Source organism: Lontra canadensis, unplaced genomic scaffold (genome assembly GCF_010015895.1).
Source record: "Lontra canadensis isolate GAN:19392208 unplaced genomic scaffold, GSC_riverotter_1.0 scaffold3, whole genome shotgun sequence".
NCBI lineage: Eukaryota > Metazoa > Chordata > Mammalia > Carnivora > Mustelidae > Lontra > Lontra canadensis.
Genome location: NW_022630997.1, coordinates 40,976,769 through 40,995,086, shown reverse-complemented (window position 1 = coordinate 40,995,086; position 18,318 = coordinate 40,976,769). Strand labels below are relative to the sequence as shown.

The 18,318-nt window shown below is 46.3% G+C and overlaps 1 protein-coding gene across 3 annotated transcripts in view; it reads right to left on the bottom strand.

Moving 5' to 3' along the window:
- Positions 1 to 18,318, bottom strand: part of DUPD1 (dual specificity phosphatase and pro isomerase domain containing 1) — a 36,429-nt gene that overhangs the window by 12,287 nt on the left and 5,824 nt on the right. For 2 of the 3 annotated variants that reach the window (XM_032839698.1, XM_032839708.1), the window contains one exon: positions 12,682 to 12,909. In XM_032839698.1, coding sequence (XP_032695589.1) covers positions 12,682 to 12,909 — 228 coding nt within the window. Of the gene's footprint in view, positions 1 to 12,681; positions 12,910 to 16,305; positions 16,634 to 18,318 lie in introns of those variants that run through there. The other variant, XM_032839709.1, reaches the window with a different exon arrangement.

Genomic DNA, 18,318 nt, shown 5'->3' with positions numbered 1-18,318 from the left:
CAGATGTTTATAGGGTTTCGTGGGTTGGGGCTTGAATGAATGGTTTAAGATGCTGTTTCCATGCAAAGAGTTGATTGGGATTGGGCAACATTCTTGACATTGATGTGCACACAGGTGGTGAACACACTGTCGAACCCTTACTTTAATGAGTGAATCATTGCCTAGTTGGGCAAAGCATTTTTCTGAGGAGAGGTATTTGAGTTGTCTATTGTTGGAGTTGATTTCAAGAAGTTCCTGGAGCCTACCGTAATTTTCTGATTTCTAGCCTTACCTTTCTAGGCAAGAATTTCCAGGAACAAGGAATAAAGTCACATTGAAGTAGGTGGCCTTGGAATATAGGGCAGAAGTAGGTTGTCAGAGCAGTGGGAATTATTTATGTCTAGAGAGGCCAGGGGGGACTTTCAGGGGAGAGGGCCCTTTGAGTTTGCCTTACTACAAATGTCAGCGCTTGGTGACAGAGGGGAAGAGGGAGGCAAGGGCAAGGAAGTAGCATAGCCCGAGGGGTGGAGGCTGGAGATAATGAAGGCCTTTCAGGAAATGTGTATTACTTCCTGTAATCAATCATTAATCACAAATAATGATTTAGAATCCCGCATGTGCCAGGCACTGTCCTGGGTGCTGTCGATGTAACAGTGAACGGGTTAGTCAAGGTCGCTCCAGAAGCATAGATTCTCATGGGGAGAGCAAATAAACAACAAATGAATAAACATCATTTCAGTTAGCTGTATGAGCTGTGCCAAAGGGCTGTGGTCCTACTTTAAGTAAGGTGGTCAGGGAAGGCCTTGCTGAAGGTAGTATTCAAGCTAAGTCTGAGGGATGAGGGGCTAGGCAGGGGAAGAGCAGGAGGAAAAGTGTCTCTTCAGGCCGAGGACACAGCAAGTGCTAAGAAGAGAAGGTGAGCATGTGTGGCTCCAGTAGCAAGGGGATAGTGGTACAAGAGGAGGTTGGAGAGGTAGGCAGGGCCAGGTCATAGTGGACACTGTAGGCCACAGGGGAGATCCTGCCTTTTACTGATAGTGTGGTGGAATGCACCCCCTGCTATGGTGGGTTTTAAGAAAGCGGTGAGCATTGTTTCCTTTTTAAAAAATCAGTCTGGAGATGTGTGGACATGGGTTGGAGAGGGGAGAAAGTAGAAGCAAGGAGCTCTGTTGGAGGCTGTTGTATAGCCAGGAGAGGAAGGCGGTTGGAGCAGGTGGGGTCACGGCAGGCCATGCTGATGGACTGGGAAGGGGGCCGGGAGGGGGAAGCTGATTTGGCCAGAGCATAGCATGTGAGAGGAAGGGAGAGAAAGGTCTGGAGAGGGAGTGTGGGGTTGGAGGGTGGAAGTCCCTAGATCTGTATTTGGGGGGCTCAAGGACAGCTTTTGACCGTGTTTGGGGAGGGGTGATCCTAACTAGGTTTTAAGACGACATCTCCCATCAACAGGGCAAAGACCAGTTCTACAGTTCAGGAAAGAGATGACAGGGGTCTGGAACCATAACAACAAGAAGCCAGAAGTGGCATTGTGCTCCAGCTGAGGGCTCATGTCAGGGTCGCCTATAAAAGGATGTAGACAGCGGCACCATATTGAATGTCAATACTGATCAATACCTTGGGCCAAAAGGAGCCTTGTTGCAGCAGGAAACATATGCTATGGCCCCTTGGCCAAGGGCCCCTGATCTGTTGCTCTTTTCCTGGAACTTTTTCTTGGTCATGAGAAGAACCATGATGGAGTCCAGTATTTGGGAAAGAGAGACCTAAATGCAGACACTGAGCTTTTAGAGACATTTGCAAAGAGCCCATTGGAACTGAGCCACGGGATGGTGGAGTGTTCCCCCAAACCCCCCAGCTGGTCTTCGGTGCTGCCATCCTGACTATGGACCACATTCTGCTTTCAATTTTTCCTCAGAAAGACCTGTTTTTCATTTTTCTTCTTGTCCCAAAGTATGTATACAACAAACATTATGCTTTTGGGACATAGATCTGCGCTCAATTAAAGCTTCCACTAATGCAGGCCATCTTGCTGAGTAGCAATCAACCTCACTTTGAGGTTGAGCTCAGTGGAAAAATTAAAATTAACTGTCCTTGACAGGAAGTTCCTACCCACCATAAAGACTGTTCTCTCTGGGTTCAGCAACTGGGTTTCAACATAATCAAGTAGCAGTTTGAATAAATAGCAATTTGCATTTGCTGCTGTGGGGGTCAAGGATCAGGGTAGATATGTGACAAAACTCGTTGCCTGACACTTCCACAGTCAGCCGGCAGAGCTGGTTTTAGCTATGTCTGAAGGAGAGGAAAGGGCTCCTGGGCAGGATCAGACCTGCTGGGTGTCTGAGGCCCCCTGCAGGTTTTCCGGGGGCTCTGCAGCTGCCACTCCTGGGAGTGGGGTGGGTCGGAGGGGGCGGGGGGAGTTCCCTAGCCCTGTATTGTGGTTTTCTTCTATGTTAAAGCCGCCTGCTTAGACATGTTATGCGGAAAAGAGACTAAGGAATGTGCTTCTGCTGAGGAGAAAATCTCCAGAGAAAAAACAGACTTAGAAATTTACCTTTAGAACCTAGGTGATGCAGAAGCCTTAGTTTCTGGATGTTTAATAAAAAAAAAAAAAAAATCCCAATGTAAGCCATGTGTTTATTTAAGGAATAATATGTCATCAAAATATATCATCTAATTATAAAAAGAACACATGCTCAGTGCAGAATGTGAAAAACCTATTCACACACACACACACACACACACATCACCTGTATTTCTACCCGCCCTAGAGATGAAGTCTATTTGCTTTTTGATGTAAGATTCTCCAGTTACTTCTCTATGCATAGATTTATATATTTTATATAAAGATTCGTTTGGGGGTATGATACCATATGTAAGTTTCAAAAGCTTTGACATGGTGTTACATTGTAAACATCTTCCTCTGTCAACACATAGCCTTTAATAGCTGCATGCTGTCCCAGTCTACAGGGAAATCTCAATTTTACCTCACCCAGCTCCTATTTTTGGACATTTTTTCCCTCTCTCTCCCTCTCCCTCTTGCTCTCGCTCTATCTCTATCTTTATCTCTCTCCTGAAGGGGTAGTGGCGGGTATTATAAGAAACACTATAAATGAACAACTTTGCTGTATTTCTTTGGGCACATCTCTTAATTATGTCCTTAGGAGAGATTTCTTTTTAAGTGGAATTGCTGGGTCAATGGGTATGAGCTTTTTTTAAACATATTTGATATGTGTTACTAAATTATCCTCCAGAAAGCTTGCTCATTTTACAGCCTGATTTTTATTCCTTGCTAATTTCATAGGCAAAAAAAAAAAAAAAAAAAAAGATGTCATATTTCCATTTCTTTTAGCAATGAGGTTGGACATTTTCTCACACATTTACTGGACTCGTGCAGCTTACTTTTGAAGAACATTGCCATATCTCTGGGGTTTTTTTGTTTTTGTTTTTGTATTTTTCATATCTCTGTTTTTGACCCAATTCCCTTTATCTCCTCTCCCCGTGAACTCTGTCCTGGCTCTGGATTCTTCCTCTAGATTGGAGGGCTAGGGAAATGACTTCCTTCTGGCAGGGACCAGTTTCCTCATTCAGAGACTTCCCCTCCCTTCCTCCTTATCTGGCCTGGTCCAGCCTCCTTCTGGTCCCCCTGAGGTTCCTCTGGGAAGCTTGTTTCAACCCCCCTTGAGGAACTGGGAATAAGAGCACTCTTGGTGGGGCAGTCTTCTTGGGCAGCACTCCTGACAGTCCACTTCTCCAGACCGCCTGGTGCCCTCCTGAATCCAGGCCCAAAGGCCTCGCTATCTGCCCGAAAGCCCGTTTTCCACAGGTGTTCTTGAGCCCAGGGGAGGAGGGACACGCATGCCTACATCCACACAAGCCCTCCCCCAGCTCCCTTTTGGTGGGAAACCAGCTGCTCCCATGTTGCCAGGATTCTGCAGTGGGTGCTGAAGAAAGGCCGCAGATGATTGGACGGTTCTCCACCCCCTGGGTCTGGGAGAACTCACTGATTTCGTGCCCCCCACCGTAATCTGGCACCCTTTTCATTTGGATGTGTCTGACATTTATGGCCTCGTGTCATTTCATGGGCATTATGGGGACCTTCTCCTTCGGAGTCCTGACCATACCTACTCCTTGCTGGTGGATTTCAAAACAGTGGACAGATTTCTAGCTTTTGATCTCCGTCAGTTCACCTGATATGGAAGGGAAATTCCTTGGTTTTCTAGTTTCTTGGGTGTTCTTGTTACTTGCTGCCGATGAAGCTTTTGCCTTTGAGGCTCCTCCTAACGCACCGGGCTGCCAGGTGCAGGGGTTAAGCTCACACACTGCTGCTCCAGCTCAAACAGTGGAACCTCTGGGACCGGCAGTTTTCTCTCTTTGTTAAACAGAACCGACTTTCCTTACAAGATTCTTGTAAACTGAATGATGCAACACTCTAGTTTCTTTGAAAGGTTAAAAGAAAAATTCAAGGGGAAAAAAGCTGTAAAAAGAGGAACAACAAAATGTTATCTATCGGTGGCTCTCCCTGGGTAAGGAGATGATGGAGAATTTTTCTTCTTTTCGCCTGTAAATTTTGGTAATGAATAAGTCAGATATTCATTTAATACAAAAGCGTATGCCATGATTTTATTGATGTTTTCCTTAGTTGTCGGGAGACACTGGCAACTCAAAGAAATAAGGTGGCCCCAGGATTTTAAAGTCTTGAAACTTCTTCATCCTCTGCTCCAGGGATGGAGGCTGAGAGGAGAAAAAGAACTCAGAGGTCTGGAACTGAGAAATAATGCCGTATTAATAACTTGGCTAGGCATTTTGCTACCCATGAAAGGAAGTGGTTGATGTTGCTTGAGGTCCATGCTGAGAAGCTGGCAAGCCCCAACCCGGTACCCCTGTTCATGCTGCCCATGACTGGTGCCCAATTGTATCTAAGTCACCTTTGGTACTGGAGGTTCAGAATCCAGGTCTTCTAGTTCTTTCCATTAACATTCAGCTCATTAACTGGAAACCTTGTAAAGCTGTGTTTTCACTGCTTCCTAAAGCAGCCATGGAGAAACCCACCCTGGAGAAGCCAGTCAAGGTTAGCTCTGCTTGGTGCCTTGAGGCTGAATTAGTTCCTTCTTTTTTGGGGGGTGGGTGGGGCGTGAAAAGGTACAGCTCTCCAGGGCACCAGTCAGAGGCCCTCTCAGCTGGCTGATTTGCTCTCACCTCACTTTCCAGCCTCCTCAGCTACAGGCCAGGCCTGGAGATGCCTCTCCTTTTGAGGCTGTTGGTCTGATTGGGAGGAGAAAAGCAGAAAAGGTAAGATAGCAAGACCCCTTGAAAGCATGCTCAGCCTGAGTAGGGACAGCCACAGGGAGGGGTCCGGCTTTGTGGGGATTGGCAGCCGGCTGTTGATGAGCCCCCAAAAGCCAGACCTTGGAGGCAACTGTATTTTAATAAAAATGGAGAGCTCCTTAGCAGCCCTGTCACTCAGGTGACAGAGCAACTTAACACCTGCCTCAGTGTTGACTCACAGGGATGCTGACGTGGGAAGGGAGAAGAGCGATTTCTCAATTTTCTTGCTTCAGCCAAGCCTATGGGAGGCTGTCCTGCCTGGGAATTTGCAATCACTTTGACAGTAGCCAGGATATTTCCCCTCCTGCTGACTGCAGGGGAAAAAAAAGAAAAGAGAAAAAAGATTTTGCTAAGCAAATGAAAGATGTGAATAAGATTAAAGGGAGAATATTTAAATTACAGAAACTTAGTGCTTTCAAGCATACTCAAGCACTTTTGAAGCACCCATTTAGGGACTGCTGATTGATAAGAGGCGATGAATTATTCTTATCTCATCATTGACGCCAGTCCTTGGCTCTCTGGAGGGCAACACTTGGTTAACCTAATTTGAATCTAATTTGAATGACTTAAAAGTAATAAAACAAGTATGTGCTTGAACCTAATAAAGCCTAATTTATTTAATAGCACATTTCTTAAAGAATTTCATTCTAGAGCTGGAAGGGACCTTTGAAATCATCCCTTTATTTTACAAATAAAGAAACTGAGACCCAGAACCGGAAAATGTTTTGCTGTAGGCCGCACATAAAGACGATCTGCACTGGAGGCTTGAACTCTGGGCGCTGCATCCCATTAAGGGACTTTTGCTCTACTCAGTGCTGACCCTACAGCTCTGCCTGTGGCCAATTCGGATCCCCTACCAAGCTGCGGGAAGTGAGTGGGGAGAGAGAGCGTCTGTGCCTTGAGCCTGCCAGAATGACTTCTGCTGAGAATACCTGAAAGGTGGCCAGTTTGCCTGGCCCAGCCCCTTGGACCCAGCACGGTCAGTACCCACCAGATCTCCCTCTTGTCTGTGGCTTCTTCTCACCCGGTCAGAGTGGTGGCGTCCGCTCTGCCCTCCCTGGGATGGTAAGCAACGGGGACTTGTAGTCACCACTCCACTTGGCGAATCCCCTTGGAATAAGCTGAGACTGGGAAAATGCTCTAGAAGTTCTGGCCACAGGCCCCTAGGGTTTTGGTGTGGCACTGCCTCCCTAGGACTGAGGTCATGTGGGTTCCTGGAAGGTCAGCTCAGCATCTGTGGAGGTGGTTGCGGCATGATCCAGAGAAACCCATCAGGAGGGACCTTCCTTCCAACCTGACCTTGGGTTCGTCATAGCATCTCACGGAAACAATGTGACCAGGGCTGTTTTCTGTCCCAAGGCTGCCCTTAGCACAGAATGACCCTTCATGGCAGAGCACAATGACTGTTCTTTACCTACTTCTCACACTAGGAGTTGAATTTCGAGAACCTGCCGGATCTGTAGTAGTTCACACATACTGGGTGTGTTCTCGCTGTGCTGAGTGGCATCCGTATTAACTCACTGGATCCATATCTTATAGGGAAAGGAATAGAATGTCAGAAAGCACGAGTGACTTGCCCAAGGCCACAGGGGGACCAGTATTTGACCAGGCACGTGGCTTTGGAGCAGATGCTTGACCATTCTGCCTCTCTCCATAAAGAAGCCCTGGAGGGACATAGAGAGGCCCTTAAGGGGAGAGGAAGGAGAAGAAGTGAGCTGCTTCTTTGGGCTAAGTCTGGTCCTCAGCAGGTCCCAGGCATCACTGGTCTAGGCCAGCGGTTCTGGCTCCCCCAGGGCTTCCGTCCTCACTCTTGGATCCTGACCACCCTAACTTCCAAAGCCTTGATAATTGCCTTTCGAAAATCTTCAGTGCTTTTAAGGAAAGGAAAAGTTCAACCTAAATGCAGCTATCAAATTAAAACCCAGGCTTTATGCATGAGGAGCCTGCTGTGAGTTTTTTGCTGGGGCCTTGGGCAACACCTTCGAAGAGATGGAGAAACATAGGCAGCCGTGCCTGCTCTCAGCAGGGTTATAACCCCGTGTGGTTGCCATGTCGGTGGAACTCATCGCTCTCTCGGTAAGCGTGTGTGAGTCTCATTACCCTTGTAAGTGGGTGTGGAGGGGGGACCCTGAGCAGCGATGAGGTCGTGCGCTGTGCCGTGCTGGCTTCCGCCCCCTGCCCCCGCAGCGCACGCGGGTCATACACACTAGCTGTGGAGCCTGCCCGGACTGGGCATGAGTGTGTGTGTGTGTTTGGGGGCTCGACCAGGCAGCGCTGGAATGATCTGAAGGGGCAGTGACATTTTCCTGATTGAAGGAAGCAGGATTGTGGTCAGATGTCAAGGAGGCAAGCATGTCTTACAGCATCACACTTGTTGTCTGGCACTCTAGTAACTAGAACTTGTCTGTCCTGTTCAGACCCTCCGTGGCTTCCTGAAGAGAGTTCCTGGGCCAGTGTTCAGCCTTATGCAAGCCAGCCCTGATCTATCTGCCCATGCTTTTTTTCTCACTAAGTACCGTAATGATAATGTTTGTATTTGTTTATACAAAATGTACTTATATTCCCTATTTCTTTGAATCTTCTTATAATCATTTTTCAAGATAAGAACATAGGACAGAGAGGTGGAAGGACCTGCCTAAAGTCACTGCACCGAGAGGAGACTGTGGCCATGGTAGGCGGTGCATTATCCTTTGGAATAGTTGCTGCCCCTCCCTAGGTCAGGTTACACTTTCCTGCCCTAATAACATGAGGGTTTGCCTTGGACTTGCTTTGGCCCCTGAAATGTGTGGGCATAAATGGCATGTGTCACTTCTGAGTCCACTGGTGATTTTCCAAGTCCCTTCTCTCTCCCAGAAGACTGGCAGTATCTCCGATAGGGGCTGCTCTGTCAGCCCGGATCCCGAGTCCTAGAGGGACATGGAGGCAGAGCAGAGTTCGAACTGGCTCACCACGGACATGTCATGTGCATGAGAAATAAGCCATTACTGTGGTAGGCCACTGAGATCTTGGGGTCCCCTATTCCTGTAGCACGGCTAAATCTGAGCTGACCACGTGGTGGTCAAACATGGCTCAGTTCTAGACTTCCTGAGAGTGGACCTCTACCACGTTTACCCCCTGCGTTCCCGACAAACAATTCTCGCTTATTCTCACCTCCATTCATTTCTTCATCCTGCATCTCCGCCCAGAACTCCGTTGAAGTCCTACCCATCTTCTGTGGTCCTGCTTGGAATTCACCTCTTCTGTGACGCTTTCCAAGTACCAGGCACTTAGCAGCATTCACTTACTGTGTGCTTAGCACTCTATTTGTTTTAATTCATCTCGTCTTCACCCCATGAAATAAGCCCTATCTCTGTTAGAGTGTAGAGAGGTAAAATAGTCCAAGACACAGAATTGGTGTTTGGCAGAGCCAAGACCTGAAGCCCACACTCCTTCCACTTCATTACCCATTCTCCTTCTGTTCCCTGCTACATTTCTACAGATCTCTCCTCCTCAGCTATAAAAGTGCTCCTTTATCTGATTGACCTCATTCTCTTTCATTCTTTTTTTTTTAAAATATCATGTATTTTAAATGTATTATTTGTTTCAGGGGTACAGGCCTGTAATTCATCAGTCTTACGCAATTCACGGCACTCACCATAGCACATGCCCTTCTCAGTGTCCATCATCAAGCCACCCCATCCCTCCCAACCCACCTTGCCCTCCAGCAACCCTCAGTTTGTTTGCTGAGATTAAGAGTCTCTTATGATTTATCTCCCTCTCTAATTTCATCTTGTTTCATTTTTCCCTCCCTTCCCCTATGATCCTCTGTCTTGTTTCTCAAATTCATCATATCAGTGAGATCACATGATACTTGTCTTTCTCTAATTGACTTATTTTGCTTAATATAATACCCTCTAGTTCCATCCATTTCCACATCATTGCAAATGGCAAGATTTCTTTTTTTTTTTTTTATGATTGACCACATTTTCTTGATCTGAGTTTAGGTATAAATTCTACCATTACTGGGGCACCTGGGTGGCTCAGTGAGTTAAAGCCCCTGCCTTCGGCTCAGGTCATGGGCTCAGGGTCCTGGGTTCCAGCCTCTCATCGTGTTCTCTGCTCAGCGGAGAGCCTGCTTCACCCTCTCTCTCTGTCTGCCTCTCTGCCTACTTGTGATCTCTGTCTGTCAAATAAATAAATAAAATCTTTAAAACAAAAATTCTACCATTACTGGTGGTATGAGCTCGGGCTGGTCACTTAATTTCTCTGAGCCTCAGTTTCCTCTTTGTATCCCCCACAACACCTAGCAAGGTGCCCAGGAAATACTGATTGACTGAGCAAATGGATGAACTCTCTGAGCCCCAGTTTGCCCATTTGTAAAATGAGAGTAATAATGGAACCTCCTTCATAGGGTTGACTAGCACAGGGCAAGGCACATGGCAAGATGTATATGATACAATGTAGCTGTTATTAGCTGTAGGAAATGTAAATACAGCATATAATATACAGAGAAAAACTCTTACTTCTCAGGATGGGGATTGGGGAAACCTAGCTTCATGGCAGACGTGATTTGGGTGGTCATTGTAGGAGGCCTAATAGAATCTGGACATAGAGATGAGATGAGGGGCAGGGCATCTTAGGCAAAGGGAATAGTATAGATAAAGACACAGAGACAGTGTAAGTCTTAAAATCTTAATCCTCCTTCCCCCAGTTATACCATTAATTGGGTCAGATATAAGGAAATAATCCTAAATATGAAAAGATTTTATGCATAAATATGGCCACTGCAGTATTTACGAAGGTGAGAACATGGAACTAACTGGTAAGTCCAACAATAGGGAAGTGGTTAAGTAGAATGACCTTATATCACCTGATATATTATTATCTGATATAGAGCATTATATTATAATTGTATAAGAAGTATGTAGTAAGGAGAACGTTTATGAAAGATGCTATGTGGGAAAAAAGATAAAATGAATTATCAATATGGTTATGATAAAAGCAAGTTTTAAAACCAAAATGATAAACAAACAAATAAAATACACAGAAAGTCTAGGAGGAAATACTATACGAGTGGCTTCAGAGTAATGGGTTTTGGTGATTGCTCTGATAGATTTGTTTTCTTTCTTACATTAATCACTATTACTAGAGCTAACCTTTATTGAGCACTCAATATGTATTAGGCACTGCACTAATATTTTACATATACTATCTCACTTAATCCATACAACGCAATGAGGAAGGTCCTCTTGTTAACCTACTACAAATTGAGAATCTAAGACTTCTATATTTACACAATAACCATGTAATTACTTATATACTAGGAAAACCATATATTTACTGATTTATGTAATACTTTATAACTAAGAGATAAGAGATTCAGATCCACCCTCCTTTTTTTTGTTACTTCAGGGATAAAATAAACATTGTTCTGCATATTTCCTTACGTACTGATACTCTTATTTCTTTACATTTCTTAAAGTGATATTGGGGTCAAAGTGTATGTGCACTTTCTTTAATTTTGAACTCTATTTTAGAGTTTACAGAAAAGGTGCCAAAATAATACAGAGATTATCCAGTAATAAAAAAAAGAATGAGGTACTGGTCCATGGTACAACTTGGATGAACCTTGAAAACATTATGCTAAGTGAAAGAAGCCAGACACAAAAATCATACCTTATGATTCCAGTTATATGAAATGCCTAAAATAAGAAATCTGTAGAACAGAAAGCAGATGGGTGGTGGTGTGGGTAAGAAGACAGGGAATGGAGGATTGTGAGGTGGTTTCCTTTTGAGGTGATGAAAATGCTTTCAAATGAGTGATGCTGGTTGCACAACTTGGCAAATGTAATAAAGCCGCTGAATTGTGCACTTTAGAAAGGTGAATTTTATGGAATGTGAGCCATATCTCAATAAAGCTATTATTTTAAAAAGAAAGAAAGAAAACAGTACAGGGAGTCTCATATACCCATCACTGAGGTTCCCCTAATGTTCACAAAGAGGAAATGATTGGATAAATTACAGCTTGGCACTAGTACTACGGAATAGTAAAAGTACAGAATAGTACGATTCCTTCCCCCACTTAAAAATTGTTTAAGAGGAATGAAGCCCCTTTATATGTGTGTATATGTGACCTCACGTTTGCAATAGTGTACACAAAATAATGCAAGTACGCAGGTGAGCTTAATACTGGTTACTCAAAGGAGAATTAAGAGAGGACAGAGGGAAATGATGCACTTTGTTTTTACAACCCTCTTGTTTAATTCAGTATAAAAGGGCATGTAATTTTTTAACTTTTTCAGTTTAAAAATATTAAGAATAAAGGACAAGAGATGCTGCCCCTGGGATTTCCCATGACTAGGTAGTTATCTCTAGGTTTTAAGCAGTCCCACATGCAGGGGTCCTGTGCCATCAGTTCCAGGGGGAGATAGAACCTGAGTGGGAATCGTGGGGAATGGAGGGAGGAGTAGGAGTGCTGGTTAAGGTAAAATCTTCTGGGTTGGGCAGAAGCACATTTGAATCCCAGCCCTCTACCACTTCCTGAGCTGTAGACCTTGGGCCAGTGGCTTAACTGCCCTGTACCTTGCGGGAGCAATTAGATGTCCTCTTTCATTGAGCTCTTGTGAAAATAAAATGAGATCATTCATGCAAGGTGCTTAGCACAGTGCCTGGAACACAGCAGCCAATAAATGATAAGTATTATTACTATTGCTATTATTTATAGTAGATGTGTCCCAGTTGTTTAAGGAGTAGGAACTAGTGGCTATAAACATCTAGAGGAGGAGACGATGACCTCAACCTTGCCAGGCCTACTGTGCTTCCCAACACCTAAGTTGATGTGCTCCTGTGCCACCAATCTGAGGACTGACTCTGTTCTTGCTGTATTATACCCAGCTAAAGTACAAGGCTCCATTTCCCAGAGTCCTTTGCAGCAAGGGGCAAGGGAGTTCTTGGGTGACCCGTCCCTCTGGAAAGATGCCCTTTTGCTCCTTCTTTTCTCTTTATGCTTCTGTGGCCTGGATCCATCCCACAGATGGTGGCTGGAGTCCTAGCAGCACTCTTGGCCCATGTAGCGACTTCGAGGAAGGAAGCCACACCCTCAGGATGGTGGGGCAGGGACACAGGAGCCTGACACCTTGATGCCCCTGGGGTCGCCATGCCAGCCCCAGCTCACCTTCCTCTGGACTTCTTTTGTATGAAAGAGCAATAAACGTCTATGTTGCATAAGCCCCTTCTCTGGGTTTCCTGTACCGTGAAGATAAACCCAGCCCTGAGTTTTCACAACACAACTAACCAAAAAAGCAACAACTCCTGGCTAAGAGCCGGTGAAGGGTGTGACCTCGGGCAGAGCTGGCTCCCTTCTCCTGGGTGAGGTCGGAGGTGGGGCTTGGCCCTGACACTTACTCGTCACCGATGTAGAGCTGGGGCCAGACCTCATTGACGTGGGTGTACTGAGGACTGCCCTTCCAGAAGAGACGCTCCAGCTCGAAGGCTCCTGGGGTGCAGTACTCCTCCTCTTCCACCTCCCCCTCCCTCTTCGGCTGCAGCCTCTTGGCAGATGGGTAGGCATTTTGGAGGCTTGTCTTTGGTTCTCGGGATGTCATTTTGGAGCCACGGGATTTTCTTTCCTTCCTGCAATTGGTCATGAGAGAGGGTCAGGATTGGGGTTAGCAGGAGACAGAGGTAGGGAATGGTCTTTACAAAAAGAGGTAGGGATAAGCTGATCTTAAGGTGCAGCAGGCATTTCCCATGCCTGCTTAGCTCCCACTTACTCTTCCCAGGCTGCAGGGGTAACTAAGGAGGGCCATGATGGCAGTTAAGCAACATGTCACTGACATTCCAGTCTCCTTCAGTGCAAGAGGGCTGGCCGTCCTCTGCCATGGGCCAAGGAAGGTGTGCAGCAGACCTAAGACAGACTTCAAGCCTCAGAAATCCCTGTAGGCTGATGGTCCTTTGCTTCCTTTCTTTTAGCTTTTAGCCCTGCTTTGGTGCCTAGTTTTTCCCTTATCTGATTGGAATCTGCTGGCTCTGGCCATGGGTTCCTGCCATGCCAGGCGTGTGATTCTCCACACCTACAGGGAGTTGTTGGCCAGTGGAAAGGGCACACCTGGGAATCAAGAGCCTATTTGATCCGAGCAGCCATGCACATTCTGGGAGCTTCAGGAGCCCTGGGGTGGAAAGAGGCTTGGCTGCCTGAGGTTTCCTCGACGTATTAGGACAGTTGAAGGCAACGTTGGTGGCTCTCCTGCTAGGGAGCTGGCAGTTGTGCTAACTTACCAGGGGTCAGAAGAGGTGTTCTAAGCTGGAAAGCTGCGCTTGCAGATTGAAATGCATATTTGGAGAGTTTGTCAGACTATGCAACTGGAATGTGGGAGAAGAGTTTCCATTGTCCCCAAGGAAAGGAATTCGCTGTGGAATTGGGCAACATTTGTTCCCTGAGCTGAGTGACTGGTGCATCTAGACTCAGAGATGCCCGAGGGGAAGATAGGCTCTGAGATTGGAGGGGAGGAGAAAAGGGCAGCAAGACTGAGAAACATGGAGTTGAGTAATGGGGAGGGAGTGTTATTTATTTAACAAATACTTATTTGGTACTTACTTTGTGCCAGACACTGTTCCAAGTGCTTTACAATTATTAACTCATTTAATCTTCTTAACAACCCTCTGAGGTAGGCATTATAATTATTATCTCTATTTTGCAGATAAGGAGAATTGTAAATTGAGGATGTCTGTAACACAGGGTCTCAGTCTTCTGAGAAAGAAATAGTTGCTGGGGGGAGGGGTGTGGTGAGGATGCAGTGTGAAGCAGGGCCGGCCAGGGATTTGAAGAATGCAAAAAAATTTGCTAGCCTGGGGCGCCTGGGTGGCTCAGTCGGTTAAACCTCTAGACTCTTGGTTTCTGCTAGGTGGAGATCTCAGGGTTGTGATATCGAGCCCTGCGTTGGGCACCACACGCAGCGTGGAATCTGCTTGGGACTCTCTCCCTCTGCCCCTGCCCCCACACACTTGCACACTGTTTCTCTTTCTCTCTCTCTCTCTCTCTCAAATAAATATCTTAAAAAAAATAAAGTTTGCTAGCTTCAAAGACCAGTAGGATCATTTCAAAGGACTTAGGACACAGCTCAGAGAGGTTCCCACTTGTCAAAAGGCGACAATTTGAACATGAATAATAAAAATAACTGCAATGGACTGAAACACATCAAACATTTAAATCATAATGAAACTTGAAACATTATTCATTGTTGGAAGACATAGGGGAAGTGCTCATTATTTTGAAGACAGATAAGTAAAGGGAAAGAACCTAGCATTTGTTGTTCCTTTCTGATACAAACTGTACTACTGGGTGGATGAGGGAAACTTGCTCTTATAGCAGTATTCCAGATAATAAAGAAGAAAGACAACCCCATTTTACATGTGACCGACTATTGGATATAGGCATTTAGCTCTATCTGTTCACCACACAAGAAGAGAGAATCAGACGTTGTGGACTTTCTGTGGGGGCAACACACCATCACCATGAGAGTCTTGCCAAAGGAAAACCTGAATCTTAGCAGAGCCCTCAGAGTCTAGACCTAACAACCAATTTGTAGGAAATTCCAAGGACCGCTAAATTATACCATAGGTCCCTACCTTTTAGAAACACATATCAAAATATTCACAGATGAGATGATAAAATGTCTGGGATTTGCTACAAAAATATTCTTGGGGAAAATGTAACAGTATATTGTGTATGGAGTGGGGAGTAGAGGTGGCGGTAGGTAAGAGCCAGGACTGGACATGGATGGTGGTGGTTGGGGTTGGATGGTGGTTGCAAAGTAGCTACTGTTTCTCTTTGTGTGTCTTTGATATTTTTCACTAAAAAATGTTAAGAAAAGGAAAGGGCTAAAACTGCTCTGAAGAACGGGATTCTCCCAAGTTCACTGCAGACAAATTAAAGGATCACTAGCTAGCTGTGTGTCTTTGGGGGTCATGGGAAGCCAGGATCTGTGACTTCCTCCTGCAACATCCTGATTTGGGCGTGGTGGCAACAGAGGTGACCCTTTGCCGGATTCTCTCAAAGTGTGATCTAAAGACTACCTCTGTCTGAATCATCCAGCACTTGCTAGAAATACAGATCCCTGGGTTACATCCTGGCCTGGGGCTAGGGGCCCCGGGGTATGCATGTTAACAAGCTCCCAAATGAGTCTGATGGTCACTGAAGATTGATAGTGATTGCCCAAGAGTGTGGCTAAAGAGACAAGGAGCTGGGGAGTCAACAGAAGGGTCGAGAAGGATAAAGGTGCCCAGCATCCTTCCTATCTTCTCACTGAAGGAGCCCTTTCTCCAGCCCAGAAAAGGTGCAGGACTGGTGGAGGAGAGAAGAGCCAGACGATGGCTCCTTGGTGTTTATTTCTTGAGCCCGAGGGTCTGACAGGTAGCGAAAGGATGGAATGAGTGAGTGGATGGCTGGGGAGGAGGGTGAATAAGGCTTGTGCTCACAAGGACTCAGCCAGAGCGGATGAGGCAGGACTGAGTCTTTCGGCTAATGGAGGAGGGGCGGAGGTGAGCCATGGGCACCAGGCAGGACAGATAGTCTCCTGTGGTTGCTCAGGCCCAAACTCTGCTGTGGGGCCTGCCTGCTGGTGTTTCCAGTCACAAAGGGAGGAGTTGTTTCCAGGGATGGCCAGAAACTTCTGTTATAGAAACCAGCCCAAACAACCCTGTCTGCCACTAAAGGAGGCTTTCGAGAGGTGATTTGAGGGAGACGCTGGAACAAACTGCATTCTGGAACCTCTGCCTGCCTCCTTTGATCACAGAAGCTGACCTCACCTTGCCGAGGCCGTTCCTCCACCATTACACTGGGGAAGGAGCCGTCCCCATCCCCATCTCCGTGCTGAAAGCCTCGGCTGGATTTCCAGACAGAAGAGGAAGTGGTGCGGTCTACCCAGAGCAGCTTGGCACGCAGAAGGAGCTCTGGGATCTATTATCCTCCAGGGCGCAGATTTGATGGGGGGAGAGAACAAAGCACAGAACAGTCCAGAAACCACAGACCTGTAATCTTTCCAAATCCTGAAGGCGGCCTGTGTGCATCCCTCTCTGCGTGGCTCCCAAATTTCTGAATCTCAGAGAGGCCGAGAGTGTCTGTTTCCCAGACCACAGCCAAAATGGAAGGGGAAGACAAATCTGTTCTGTTTGGTTTCCATAGATTTGACCCAGAGATTAACTGCCAAGGTCTCGATGACACACACAATATCAATCACAGGCTAAATGTCATAATGAGAGCTGGGCAGGTTGTCAAGAGAGGCCTCCAGGTTTCTGTTACAGCTTCATATTTAAAGGTTTGGTCCCAGGAAACCAAACGCCAGCCTGAAGGCTACGTGGCCTGTCTCCTCCTCACAGGACAGCAACCTCGGGCTCCTTCCCGGAGGCGCCAGGCAAGTAACGTGGAGGGAAGCCGGTTGCGTATTTGAGAATAAAACAGACAAACCCCCTAACTGTTGGCCTCAGGCAGGAGGCAACAGGGAGTGGTGGCGAGCAACTCTTCCCCTGATGGGCACAGCAGCTTGCCCTTCCCTGTGGGAATGCGAGCCCAGATTGTCTGATATTTTTATGAGAAGTCAGAAAGCCAGAGTTTTGTGAGAAATCTGCTGCTGTTCACATGTAGGCAGCTGAAGGCGATGCTCTCCTTGCCCTGTTCCATTTCCTCAGCTCAGACGGCTGCCATGTAAGTGAGCAGTCCCCTCACACTACACAAAAGACTTCCTCCCTCAAGCCCCTGAATCTCCCTGCTGGAGGGTATTTTCTGGTCTTTATGCTGGTTAGGCCTAAAATAGGAGGAGTTACCCTCAAAAGTTACTGTTCTTGAGGGGCAGGCATTGGTGAATAGGTACCCCTCAGATTCCTCCCTGCTCAGGGGGACCTCGGCGGGAAGTCTGTTCTACACAGTGTCCCGGAGAGGTAACCTGCTCACACTCGTCCTGTCTGGGCTCTCTTCCCTCCCAGACTCACCCCTCTCTGCTCGCCACTCGTAAAAGCATCTCCACATAAACAACTTGAACCCAAGCCCTGGTCTCAGGGTCAGCTCTCAAGGGAACCTAAGCTAAGACACTTTACTGCTAGTTTTAAAACATTTGAAGATACTGAGATCACAGAGAATTCAGAGGCCAAGTGATACTTGACCACGAAGGCCTAGAGTGGCATTTCCCTCTGTGGAACAGTGGCCTTGACTTTGAGATGCTGTTTCCAGGAATAATTCACATAGGGGCCCCTTGTTAAATCTGACTCCATTTCATAATTTTTGATGGTACAGCTCACGTTTGGTTAAAGGTGTCCCCTGCCCAATAAGGGAAGGCTTCAAATGAATTCAAAACAATCATTTCGACACCGTGATTGGACTTTATGTAAAAACAAAACAAAATATCTTATTAGTTTTTTGTTTTTTGTTTTTTGTTTTTTTTTTTAACTAAAAGAAAAATGTCAAAATGTCAATGCTGTGAGCAAGTGGCAGGACTCTGGGAGTTTGTTGTTTTTTTTTCTCTTTTCTATTTTGGGATTCTTTAAATAAATAATCATATTTTATAATAAATCACCATGTCTATATTTTTGAACTGTGCTGACCAAACAGAACATCTGGGCAGGAAGCTGCCTGTGACTTCTAATTTGTGATTTCCACTTTATCTTCCTTGCCCCCGGGACCTGCCACTTTCCTGGGGCCCCTCCACCTCCTTGTCCCTCTCTCCCTACATCCACTGGCTCCAGGCCCTAGTCTGCTCTCACAGCCCCAATGATCACTGAAGACGCTCAGGTCTATACTTTGCATCCCCCTTGAGTGTCACTTTTTTCTTGATAAAATGGAGCTGTAGCCAGAAGGGTAAAGTCAGTTTTAAAGACAAGCAAACATGCACAGCTGGTTGAGTGCCTGATTCTTGGTACAGGTTCAGGTCATGATCTCAGGGTTGTGGAATCAAGCCCCGCATCAGGCTCCACGCTCAGCAAGGAATCTGAGATTCTCTCTCCCTCTCCTGCCCCTCTTGCACATGCGTGCATGGGCTCTTTTTCTCAAGT